We start from the raw sequence: 13838 nt of genomic DNA on the forward strand, positions 1-13838 counted from the left end.
ACGTGATGATGGACAGCACCTCCCAGAGTGCATCTCCGATTCAATATACTTTTATCAGTATCACTTTTTCTATTTTGGTGTAACACAAAAATTTAAGGGCACTTAACGAATTACGTGTTGGCAATGCAACAAAAAGTGCGGCTGATTTTCGATAAAGTTTTACTATTTTCTTTCTGGATGCCTTCAACTCAACTCCCATCATTCATTCATTACATGCATTTTCGTTGGGCTTCCCTTTGCGCCCCTCTTCCACTGGCATTGCACAATTCCGCGCGGCGGAGTGGCCAGCTGTCGGCTACGCGCCGGCGAGGAGAGCCGTCTGAGCCAATGGGGAATTAAATGACGGAGGACGAGTTTTTTTCGTGAGGAGGAATCTAATGCTATCACACTGCAGGCCGACGCAGCTCTGGGCTCGGGCAATGCTCGGGACTGCCTAGCTCGGGGGGAAGTACTCATGCCCTCTAAAGCGCGGCCGGTGTTAGCTTCCATCTAATCGTACGGCGGCTGGTCGCGCGTGAAATACAACGTCCACATTCAACGATCCCAACGATCCGAAATGGCTGCGCGTCTTCAACCTTTAAGAGGGAGCACGCGCGACATGCCCGTTGCCCGCACGGGGCGTGCGAACGCTAGAGGTGACACACTGAGGTCGCCTTCTGTCCACTCTTGGATAGTTCCATTTTAAATCGACAAGGGTAGGAAATTGACCATTTTTAATTTCCATGAAAAAAATATATGTTAGACAGCATCTCGATTGATGACAAATGCAACAATTTCAAGCTCCATCCGATGAACCGTGTCCGATATGAAGAGGCGGAAGGTTGCGGCGAATGTTCGAATTTTTTCCCAACTTTGACCTCATAGCAACGCGCTTCTTGTTTTACCACATCCTTCAAATTTGGCTGACTGATAAAAACTATGGGTTCAAGACAGCACGCGGAAAAAGTCCCGTGACTCCTACTTTAAAGGGGCGCTACGAAACGATTACCGAACACAGCACTTCCGGCAAAAAATGTACGAATTCGAACTTTTATTGTTCATGAGCGGGTACACGCATTCCTTTGAAGGTAGATTCATTAGAACCGCTAACCCATTCTCTATCGAATGGTATGGATATCATTTATATAGCTCCTGTGGTAGAGCGTGCAGACGGCTGTAAGTAGAAGCAACTCGACAAATTGCTCCCCCAATTGCCCCCCCCCCCAAAACTTCAGTTTATAGATTGAATTTCCCTCTCCCCCTCCCCCACTACGCGCTCCGACAAAGAAACCCCCCCTCCCCCAAACCGAGCGTCTGGATCCGCCCCTGACACAGGCTGATACGTGGTGACTGATAGTCTGGTACACGCCGAGCAGGCGTAACCGAAAATGTCTTTCTAAACTCAAAAATGTGTCCAAAAATATGAATGAAATTTCGGCCAACGGATTGATATGTTGGCCCTTTATATCCTCGTCAATCAGACGAAATTTATTGCACTTTGTGCCACGTCACGCTGTTATTTAAGCGTTGTTTAGTGAATACGTGCAGTATTAGTAATTTGTAGACATGGTTATAGGTCTGATAATGCTACTGCACGAATTTTGGCTCCCGGATTTGTCAAAAGATTCGATAAATCCGGATTTAAAAGCGGATTTGATTTAGGGCCGGAAAAACAAATCCGGATTTAAAAGGATTTGATTTAACGTGTCAAAATTAAATCCGGACTTGATTTGGATTTGATTTACTACCTTCAGAAAAAGTGCGGATTTGATTTAAATCCGATGGCCGCCAGAAGTATTTCAAATAAATAAATAAATAAATAAAATAAATTTGAGCGGCCAAATCCGCAACACTGGTATACACGTGCAAACACGGCAAAATTGCAACAATCGAATTCATGGATTTCTCGATTTTTTGCACGGAAAGTATTGGAATTTTACCAATGTTGATCATCATCTGCGATGAGCGTATAAATATATATAAAAATCATGAAAATTCAGGAAGTCCATAGGACCTCCCTGTCTGAGCTAACGTGGAACCGGCCTACAATTATGTTCTGGCTAACCTTTTCCGTGAGTTCCATCTTTCAACAGTCTAACTTAACTGGCAACGAGTTCCAACTTCCATCTCTGTTCCATATAACCTGTGTTAAGTGAATATTTGTGAAGTAAATAGTACATATGCGGGACTGGTGGTTATATGCTTTCAATGTAACACTCATTTTTTGTTCATTGCTGGCGAAGTGATGCATTAAAGAACCCATGTATCTTGTGACTATGATGCAATAAAGAGTTTTCTACAATGACATATAAATATCGCGCAAATTAACTCTTGTTTGAGGGGTAGGAGGTACCCGTAAGTGTGCATTGGCTGCACCTCGGGAAATCGTTGGGGTACGATACAGGCTGCCGATAACGGACCATTAACATCCCCGTGTTGCAAACCGTATGCCGGACCATGGTCGGGAGCGGACCCGGTCGGGTAGGTCGCCGCCGGCGCACCGACGTTGGGCCGTCGCCAGAGGTGGGCAAATGCTCTCACAATATTTGCCCTCACCTGAATTTTCGTAACAGATGTTTTTTAACCTCACCTCCCCTCGCCTCATTTTTGGAGGGGACTTCGTTCGTCACCTCACCTCCAACCCCCTTTTAAAATTATTTTCCTCACTTCACTTCACCTCAACATTTTCCAGAACACTTTTTCCTCACCTCACCTCATTTTTTTTCTGAAAAATTTTCCTCACCTCACCTCACCTCAACCTTCTTTCTAAAATATGTTCATCTACTTCTTATAATTTTTGCCTCGTCGAGCTCACCTACCAGTTTCTGTAAAACGTTTTCACTTCAGAATTGCTCTTTCAATTAGGAGTGGCGTTGCTCATAGCCACAGTTGCTTCGCGACGCTAACACGGAATCAAAAAAGTATTAGGAGCGGGTAGGTGTATACGTTGCAGTTGGCTTTTTACTGCTTCCTTGGTTGACTCCTGACAACAAGTTACAAGTACCCACAGCTAAGATTCATTGCCTTGCTTGGTTCATCCTTCTTGCAACAAGTATCCACTACGTGTACGATCAGTAAAAATTGGATGTAGGGTACATGGGTAGAAAAGCTGCACAAACCGAGCAATTTTGAGTTGGTTTTCATACTGGCAAGGCAGGAATGGCTTTTATCGAGTATCTCTCAAGCGAGAATGATAATGGAGCTGCGGAAGTCGTTTTCGGGATGGTATGCAGCTATACTTCGAATCACAAGTACATTTTGCATTTTCGTCATTTATGACTTTATATTATCGATCAATATTATTTAAATAGCAGACGTATTCATTTGTAGCCGGAATTCGGGGACCTTTTCTTCATGACCCTTGTTTTGAAGCAATCAGGTAGACGTGCTGTACAGATTACTAGTGACTTATGTATTGACTTACTAATTAAATTACTTTATGTAGACACAGACCTCTTGTGCCTTTTCACCTAGCTTCATTGTCGTACTAAAAGCTCAATATTTCCAACTTGTGGCAATACGGAATATATGCCATTATTTGCGCTTATTGCACTTAAAGCGCGTGTTGTTGCCTCCATTTCTTACATCAGTCTCTGATAAGGTCACTGGTTGTCATGTGCTATCGTTCCAAATATTACGTGAAAGACATTCGCTTACTAGACTGACTAGTTCGGCTTTGTTGAAATCTAAACACTCAAAGCTATTATATATTACGCTATTACGTATATTACGCTTTCATACATTCCCACCTCTCTTACTGCATCACATCGTGGGGATCCACATATATCTCTCATCTCTCGTCTCTAAACCGCTTACAAAGAAGAGCTATTCGTATCATTACATTCACTCCCACATTTTGCAGCAGTCGCCACTTCTTCATATCACTGCGTATTTTGCCACTCATGCAGCTGTTTCATTTCCGCGTTCTACTGCTTCTGTACAAGCATTTGTCAGGTGTCTTCAACAATCAGTGTCTTGCAGTAGTCATTCCATCTAGATCACCTCGCTCCGGTAATTTTCTATTGCCACGCACAACAACCAACTACGGGAAGCAAACATTCACCTTCGTTGCTGCCAAACTATGGAACGCCTTGCCCGATTACCTAAAGTCAGTACGTTCGTTCCATCGTTTTCGGATCATCTTAAGGAACCACCTCATGGATTAGTTACTCATATTTATACACATTTTTTTTCATGCACGCTTTTTCAACTATTTGTCTTCTTTCTCCCATGGGTTTTTGCGCCTACGCTGTTCACATTCATAAACGTCACATTTTTGCTCAATTTCAGTTGTTTTTGTTTCCTATATTTATTTAATTTGTTTGTTCTTCTCTTTCTTTTGTGCGTATTGTGCTTTGTCCCATACTCTGAGAGTACGTCCTTATATTGGATACCTTGTTCTGATGTTGTCGCCACATATGATATGATATTCAGATTGTTTCCGGGAGGCCCCACCTCTAGCTATGCTGCGGGGCCCCCATTGTGTACTCTGTATAGCAAATACCAATAATAAAATTGAATTGAATTGAAAAGCACACGGAACTATATTGACTTGTTCATGTGTCTCACATCATGTATGTGACTCAACTGACTAGTTTGATTGTGTTGAAATCTGAGCTAAATACATAAAGCACACATAAGCTATATTCACTTGTACGACGTGTATCTGATCTGACACGTCTATCATGTATCTGACTCAACTGAAAGTCTGAAACTGACGCGCTTACAGCGAACACATTTTAGTGCAGAGAGCCTATGCTCATAGTAACATTTCTGCTACATTGGTAATAGAAAAAGCTGGCTCTCGGTGCCCTTTTTCGCGCAATTGAAAATAGCCGCTCCAAATCTCCTCAACCCCCCTCTCAAAACCTTTTCGTCACCTCACCTCAATCTCAATTTCGGAAAGTTTTCCTCACTCACCTCACCTCAAAGTCCTTGTCAAAAAATTTTCCTCACCTCACCCTCTCGAAACATTTTCCTCACCTCACCTCACCTCAATCTCTCTTTTAAGAAATTTCCCTCACCTCACCTCAATTTCCCTTTTAGAAGTTTTTCCTCACCTCAATGTGCGTGAGGTGAGGGTGAGGGCACCCTCACCCTCATTTGCCCTCGTGAGGATGCCCACCTCTGGTCGTCGCGCTGTGCTGCCTGGGCTGGCGTTTCATTTTGCCCTACCTTGCACTACTTGACGAGCACTTTAAAGGTACCGCGAAACAGTGGAGGTGCAATCTCAGAAGATTTATAGCCTGAGCCTTCAGTCCTCTCATGTCCCAATTTTCGACCCCAATAGACAACCCACGTCACACCACATAACACGTCACCTCTCCACGTCACACCAAGATATCAAGTGATTGGGAAGGAGTGTATCGTTGGCAAAACAAGCGCACGTTGGTGTTGCCGCCGTATAACTTCGTGGTTTTCGTGTTTCGGTGAGGGGAGGTCAGGATAGTATCCGCCTTTCATATGAAGTGTTCCTTCGTATCTCCTTCGCGCAATGGCATCTATAATCGGAAACAACCATCAAAACAACGCATGTGATCTGCAGCCACCAACGCACGTGGCTTTCTTTCGCCAACGACGGATAACGACATCTCGCGGACTTATCGTCTGTGATGTGTGTTGTTTGCAAACAGACAGTCGTCTATTGCACTCATAGGAGAAAATGAAAGTTGAAAATTACGGGCAACACTGTGTCGAAGTGGTCAACGACTGCGCATCGCTCGTGAAGCACGACGGCAAAACTACATTGCGTGCAGACAACACTGATTCCGAAACGAAAGAAATTGGCTGCGTGTCGACTACGTCGCCATCTGGAGCAGCAGGGCAGTCAGGAACATAGATCACTGTTGCTTGACGAATCGGGGATTACTTTCCACCAGACGACGCCCGGAGCCGTCTTACCTCAGTGCCGTGTATGCCAAAGGGAGTCTGACCATTAATGGCACCTGCCTATACCTGGAGCTCCACCCACGTTTTGAGCTCTCTGGCCAATCACGAGCCAAAATACAGTTCGCTATTATTCCCAGGCTATCCAAGCTACATATCACCTGTATTCACTGGGTGCCGACATTTTCAGGAAACTGACTTGGATTGGATTGAATATTATATTCCCTGACGACCTACCAACAAAATGGATTTTGCGGCCACTTTTATCGACACCATCTGGATGGAGATGGGCGTGTCAGGACGACGCAGAACAACAGAAGTGCTTGGTAGCAGAATTGCTTGGCAGGCAGAACCGCTCGTGGGAACAGACTGCCCGTATTATGCGCATTTTAACTATGAAACATAACAAGATTAAATCAAGAACGGGCAAAGGTGTGTATGTGCATAAAAGTCTGTCATAAAATACAATTTTTTGGGCATCCGTAGCATTTTTCTTGCTATTTGCTTGCTATAGCTAGGCCTAGGCCTAAAAAGAACGACGAAACATATTTTTTTCACGCAAACATCGACACTGGAGCGTAATTTAAAGGTGATTTGCAATATAGTTGGAACATAATGTACACTTACGGAATAAAATTGAAGTAATTTGTGGAAAAAAATTTGTCATGAAATCGTCGCTTCGGTGTTCCAAGCTACGCGCCATTTTCGGGAAAATTTTGGTGACCTGGCGGCCCGCATATGAAACGGCAGCCAATGAAAAACGCTCAATTTGATTGACAGGTCCAGCCTCCTTTTTAGGCTCCGCCTAATGGCCGGACTCTCTTTGGCATGCATGGCACTGTTTTACCTAAATTTTGCTAGCAAATTAAGATTTGTAACTTGTTGCGCCGGGTATACAGCAACGAGCTGTTGAACTACGCCGTCAACAAAATCTATCTGTCTGTTGCTCGACGGTACCTTTAAATCTCGACCGTCCATCTCGACCACCGTATGCTCGAAATGGTTTGCTGGACAAGCCTTAGCAACAGAAATTACAGATATCCTTGTGACTCTCTATTAATCTCTTGGTGCGTTAGATTTTGGAAGGTCGATTACTGTCTAAGCGTGAGTGAGGCGGGGACACTGCGCTGATATGCGTGCAGTCGGTACAGAGAACCCCAACCGTCCTCGGTAGCTCAGTCGGTAAAGTGTTCGCTTGCAAAGCTCAAGTTCGCGGGTTCGATCCCGGGACGGTAGCAATGTGGGGGAGGTAAACTTTGCTTCCAGCACCGTGTGGTCCAAACCCCAGGTGGTCCAAATTATCCGCAGTCCTACCCTGCGGCACGTGCAACATGTCGCCACACTGCGCAGACAAACCTTACGTGTAACATCACGGCACCATTATTATTATTAGAGAGCACCCCAGGAATATATAGTCTTCTTGACACTAGAAACAGTAAGAATAGGGCTTGGACACAAACGCGAGCTGACAACAGAAATACAACTAACAGGGATCGATATTCTTTATGATGAATCAAGAAACGCGGAAGCATGGTGCCTGACCTGCGTCAGCCCAAGTAATAGGTACAGCCAAGTGTACAGGAGCAAATAATGATGGAACACAATTAACACAACAACAATGTGTCTGGTAGTGGATGAGCGAGGTCACGGTGGCAGCTTGACGTTCCTCTTGCGTCTCATGAGCACTGCAGCTCCGGCCATGGCACACACCTGCACGCAACGAGTAAATGTCATGTTTCATCAAGTTCCTCATCAAGTTCAAGTTTCTCCACAGAGGACAATAGTATACCGCCATGCACCAAAACATTTCATGCCCCGAACAGATGAGTCACAACCTTTGACGTCAACGCGCGATGGAAAAGCACTACTGTGACAAGATGCTTCGGCTACATGGGAAAATGTGCCCAGCACGAGATAATTCAGTCAGTGCGGAAAGAAAATAGTCAGCGGTAATACTTGTATCGAGAACTACCATTTAGCGTATGTATCACTGTAAAAATCACCGATATTTTTACGGTATGCCGTGCGCAAAATGTACGGTTACACCACCGTAATCTGAGCAAACGGGAATCAAAGCGTAACGCCAGGAGCTCGCGGAAGGCTGTAGATTGTAAAAAAAAACGGAAGAACGATGGTTTCCAAAGCTGCCTTATACTTTTCAGTTTTTTTTTTTTTTACGGTGAGATTTTTTTACAGTGTAGACCATTTCTGTTCTCAAATTGTTCGAGTGGCTCGAGGGGTTTGAGGGAAACTTAAGTTTCAACATAAATCCATATCGAAAAAACTGAGACTATACAGACGACGAGAAAAACGCACACGAACAATGTCTCAAACAGCTAGCTGATAAGTTGTGCATGGGACCTTATTCGTGTGCGTTTTTCTTGTCCTTGGTCTCTATTTCTTTTTCTTTTCGTTTTTTTCTTTCTTTTTCGTTATGAATCTATGACACCAGCTCGCTTGCTTTTTGAAGAAGCATACAAGAGGGAGACCAAACAAAAAAAGTCAAGAGGAGGTGAAATTGGATTTACAAGCCCTGGGACACATATTAACGCAATAAGTACGAGCACAATGCGCCATCCCGGTGCGCAAGGGATAGCTTTCAATCTTGCGGGTCAGAAAAACTCCAGCCCTCTGATGCAGTGTTGCCAACCTGCATTCGCATTTTTTCCCGGGATTGGACGAAAAATTTCCCCTCTACTAGACTGCCCCGCTGCAGAGAAGCGCTGGTCTCTATCGCTGTGCAGTATGCCTCTTGGACAAAAGAAGGAAACGGAGCAGCCAGGGGCGCTACAGACTGAAACTTCTTGTCTATTATTGCTTCCAGACAAGCTCTTTCAAGTCAGGGGATGAGTAGCAATGAATGGAACTCCTACCAGGAGCGTACTGTTGTCAATTAGAAAAAGAGTAATGGGCCGTACAAACGTCTGGCAAGTGCGTTACCCGAGAGGTCTGAACAACACGATTTGGAAGTGGAATCGACGTTCGTGCCCACTGGGAGGCGTGCGCGACGCGCCGGTGCGAGTTTGTCCTACGCCGACTCATACTCCTTGAACCATCCTTGAACTAACGGCGACGTTAGCGTCGAGAACTAATAGGAGTAAACGACATGAATCACCTAAGAGCGACCTTGTCCTGTGGTGACATGCCAGTCCGAGAATACGAAGAAATGTGTGAGAAAACTATTTCTGTCGTGATTTCATGGTACACGCAACATTTCATACGTTTCTCTCCCCTAACAAACAAACATGAGATGCCAGGGTGTAGTGGTCGGTGGACAACGACGAAGATGGCCACGCGCCTGGAGCACCTGCCTGAGTTCCACCGGCGCGGCCATGGAGATAGGCCACCATCATCGCCTCTCCGTGGCATACCATCATCGCCGGTCGGGGCTCATGTAGAGGAATACCATCGTCCTCTACATTTGGTGACCCGAACTACGAACACCTGAGTTCGGTAAACAATTCGGCCTCTTCAACCATCCCAAATTTTGCAACAGTTTCACCGGCATGGTGCTGAGCTCCCCATCCTGGATGCCTCTCAACCCAACGACGCCCTGCGTTCACGCAACGACCGGACCATTCAACTGCGACTCGACTCCTTCGAACCGTCTCATCCACACGCCACGAACTGGTCACATTTCCAAAGACTCCTTCTGCTCGGCAAGACCACAGCTGTACTGCAGACGCCGTATTGCGAAGCACATCCCTCCGGCACACACAGGCGCCTCACAGCTTCACCAACCATCACTTCAGCCAGATGCTCACCGCACCCCGGCGCTCCTTCACTGCCGGCCGCGACACCCGAGCTTCGCGCTCACCTGCCGGTCGCGGCAGTCGCGGCAGCCGACGCCACGGCACGCTTCAGCCGGCGTCTCTCAACGGCTCCCACAGCCTCACCCTCTCCTCCTCTGGGACTCTCAGAGGTTCGGCTCCCGTGCCGGTAGCAGCAGCCCAGGACCTCCACTTCCCCAGCGCCTCACTCTTTTCCTCGCTCTTCTCGGGCTACCGGATCTGATTACTCATCAGCTGTGATGCTTCGTCACCATCTGCCGTGCCGTCATCCTGTTCAACCGTGCATGGTAACCACGGTCGCCCTCGCTGCCCTCCTCCAGTGAAGTCGCGGACATCATCTGCTTTATCGCCGCTCCGCGTCTGAGGGGGGAGTGATGTAGCGGCCGGTGGACAACGACGAAGATGGCCACGCGCCTGGAGCACCTGCCTCAGTACCACCGGCGCGGCCATGGAGATAGGCCACCATCATCGCCTCTCCGTGGCATACCATCATCGCCGGTCGGGGCTCATGTAGAGGAATACCATCGTCCTCTACAAGGGGAGACTTGGTGAGAGGCGGCAAGCAGAAAGGAAAACAAAATTGTGGTTCCCTATCCGAGAGTGGATGTGCGGAGCACATGGGCGCGCTGATCTTGTACCTGCCGTCGGTGCTTGGGAAAATTACGGTACGGTGTAAGATCAGTCGAAGTCCTTCTGTGGTTCTTCAAATCTTCAAATTTTCGGTCCAAATGTGACGGGAGTAAAATACCATCGATTTCGAATGATTTTTTTTTTGCCAGGCAGAATTCAAATACCCTAGATCTAGGGAAATTTTTCCAGAGTTGGCAACACTGCTCGTATGCCAGTCTGCGACATCATGTCAACCGCCGAACCTTTTACACAACGGCCTAGGCGCATGCGCATGACCTTGAGGCGCCGGAGAGGGTTATCTCCGTCTTCACTAGATGGCGCAGTATGGGGACGACAGAAGTGGGGACCAGTGAGGAGACCGCACGAACGGCCATCACCGACTATCAGTACCGGCGTCCACGTTTCGCCTCCGGGGGGACACGTGGGAAATTTGCGCCCCCCCCCCCGTATTCTTGCTTCCCGAAAGGTGCCTTTCGTCCCTTTAGGCGGGCTCAGGTGGGGCAGTAGCCCCCCCCCCCCCCCCGTAGACACCGGCCCTGACCGACATTATCTCTCCCGTGTGTGTTTTAAAGGGACGGTCTCGTACAGCCGGGGCGATTCCGAAACTTAGCCAAAACTACCTTCACGGGTACTGCACACATACAACCGTCAAAGTTTCATTCGGAATAACCAAGTCGTTTTCGAGCAATTTGTCGAAACGTGCCGTAATAGCAGACGACGAAACCTGCGCTTCTCTCATGCATACGTCACGCATGACGTCGGCCTGCGGGTACGTCGTCGTTGTCATGGTAATTGTAACTTGCAGAAGCACCTTGGGTTGAGTCATCCCCTTTGCTCTCGAAATTGGGACACTCAGGCATATATCTCCGCGAGCGGAGAGTGTAGTCCGAGCATTGACTGTGGGGTTTCCAATAGCGGCGGATCCAGGGAAGATCCTCGGGGGGGGGGGGGGGGGGGGGGGGGTCGCCATGTAAGACGGCGAGCTGCTGCGCTTTCATTTCACACCAGAACTTTATTTATGATCTACATGTTGCGAAGCTTAGCAAGCTGTAGAGGAACGCCACCGTGCGGCGTGTGCGGAAAACGGAGCGTGCGGCAGGAAAATCTGCCGGAATGGGGGGTAGAGGTATGTAGAGAGAGGGGGGCCTGGGGGCGGGCCCCCAGGCCCCCCCCTGAATCCGCCCCTGGTCTCCGATAATGTGGCGCATAATGGGATACGTGGAAGCTAAGTCACGTGTTTTCTTACCGCGAATATTTAATGCGGTTTTTAATAAACACGCACTCCTTCTCCATGTACGTCGTCAGCGACACTTCATTTCGAAACATGATCAGTGTGCAACGGGGAGTGTAATGGAAGCGCGCGTAATATATTTTTGGTCGGAGCTGTAATGCGACCGCGCGTGCCGATGGCCGGCGACTTCAGATTTGTGATTGTGGGTGGGGTTGTCCAGCGACTTTTAACTTGCCTCTGAGGATTAACATAGTTGTTCTAAACCACCATGTTTGCCACTTCTTAGAATGTGTGTTTTTCACTTGAGAACTGAAAGAAAATGTACGAGAGTTGCCGCGGTCCCCAGTAACTTCTGAAAGTCGTCTGCTCACGCCGGTACACTAGCGCGCGCAAAAGCAGACGATTTCTGTATCCTATCACGGACTTTCCTGCAGGGCGACGTGGTCGTTCTTATTGTTGCCAACACAGATCGCGGCATGCTCTGCAATCTTTATCAATTTAATTCGGGTATTTAATAACCGTGACGTGTTTTGTCGGATAAATTCGCAGTATTCCATTTTCAACAAAGGGCAATCGAATGGTACACTTTATGAGAGGGGCAGGGGGTACGAGACCTTCCCTTTAACATCCTTCAGAATTACAGTTGCGTGTAACACGTTTTGGACAACGTGTTCTGTGTTCAGGTGCGGGTAGACTTCATGAAAGGCTCATGGTGAAGCCTGGTGACTGCCTTGTTCAGGCGACTGTGTCTTCAGTTAATTTTTATGTAACTGAGAGTTGTTTCGCCAATGTTTTTTGCTGGCAAAAGAGAACTGAAAAAGCCGCAACTGAGGAATCTCTGTCATGTCATCAAATTGCTGGCGGTGCAAGATCGGACCCCGCTTTGTCAGATATAGCGACCTCGCTGGCTACGCAGACGCTCGTTAACGGCACTAATTTATGGCGAAAGAATGACATAACAATGACAATGACATAACTATGAGCCGTGCGAAAACTATGAAGCTTCTACTAGTGGCAACTACTAATGTCGATTAGTTAGCAAATTCGCGTTTGCAGCGGTTAAAACACCATCCGATTTTACAGTGGAGTAGAGTACAGTAATAGAGGGTTCTTTATCCTTGACAGCGTGATTACTCGTGTGTTCCCGACAATGCTTATTTAGAAAGAATGGATGAGTTTTAATTGTTGCAGGGAAGCCGCGGTGCGATTGTTATTCGATTGTGGGAATGTCGCAAGGTCGCAGAGGAAGGTCGCAATGTCAAAGGAAGGCCCTATTTATTTTTAAATTAGAACTCTCAATGCTTAGTCTTGTCTATTGATATCACATTCTTATGGGCCTTTTTCGTTGTTGCCTCTTGTGGCGAGAGCACTGCATTCTTTTGCACTCCACTTACCTGCAAGAAGAAAGTGAAGAATGCCGCGAGGCCGATAGCGAGTCCGTTGGACCGCACGTAGTGCTTGAGGGCGGAGACACAACCATCAGGGTACAGATATGGCTTGCTGGGGTCGGTGTCGTCGTAACAGCTCGGGGGCACTGGAAGCTCGTGCTTCTCGTAATCGCTTGCATCCCTTGCTCCACAGCAACGCATCTGAAGAAAGTTTTTCTGTCACTCGGCAGAAGTTTTCCTGACAAGCTACGTTTAAAAGTGTTCCGAATAAATTGAAGGAAAAAAATTACGCCATTTCGCATCCATGTGCGAAGAGGTGACAGCGATAGCTGTGCCGTCCACGTGCAACAGTTCGCTGTGTTGCGCGCGTACGGGCGCCACGTCGGTCCGAAACCACAGCCTTTCGCAAACGTCACAAATATGTCCAAACTCGTTATTCAGAAACTTCTCCGCAAACTCCGCGTTGGCCAGCGCAAACTCCGACGAACGCGCATTCGTTTCAAGTACACACGTCTGGGATCGTTTACGTCTCATTGCCACGGCTTCGTGCTCGCGTACTTGTTCGTTCTCCCACCTTCGTCTCTTGACCGCGGCTTCGCTTTCCGAAACTTTGGAATAGACCGTATGCAGAGCCGTATATTAAAAGGGAGTCTGGCCATTAATGGGTCATGCCTATACCTGAAGCTCCGCCCACTTTTTCAGCTTTCCGACCAATGAAGTCTTGAAATATGGGGCGCTATCAATCAGCCTATCCTCACTATTTGCCCCCTTATCCAACATGGGCAGCGCCATTTTGGGTGGCAAGTGGATTGGATGGGATTGAAATGGATAGCTCTCGCAATCTGCAAAATTGGTGGATTTTTGGTGCCAATTTTGATGAGCGCCACCTAGGGAGCGTAAGGCACGTCGGGAATTGTCGTCTGCTTCCGTCAT

At 47.4% G+C, this 13838-nt stretch overlaps 1 protein-coding gene across 1 annotated transcript in view; it reads right to left on the reverse strand.

Annotated features, from left to right (window-relative positions):
• Positions 1-7349: 7349 nt before the first annotated feature.
• LOC135394326 (23 kDa integral membrane protein-like) overlaps positions 7350-13838 on the reverse strand; it is a 30344-nt gene continuing 23855 nt past the window's right edge. Inside the window, exons 5-6 of the mRNA XM_064625019.1 lie at positions 12912-13106; positions 7350-7575 (exon numbers count right to left, since the gene is read on the reverse strand). Of these exons, the coding sequence (XP_064481089.1) occupies positions 7510-7575; positions 12912-13106 (261 nt within the window). The 3' untranslated portion in view covers positions 7350-7509. The remainder of the gene's footprint in view (positions 7576-12911; positions 13107-13838) is intronic.

The sequence above is a fragment of the Ornithodoros turicata genome, chromosome 5 (assembly GCF_037126465.1).
Source record: "Ornithodoros turicata isolate Travis chromosome 5, ASM3712646v1, whole genome shotgun sequence".
In the NCBI taxonomy this organism is placed as follows: Eukaryota; Metazoa; Arthropoda; class Arachnida; order Ixodida; family Argasidae; genus Ornithodoros; species Ornithodoros turicata.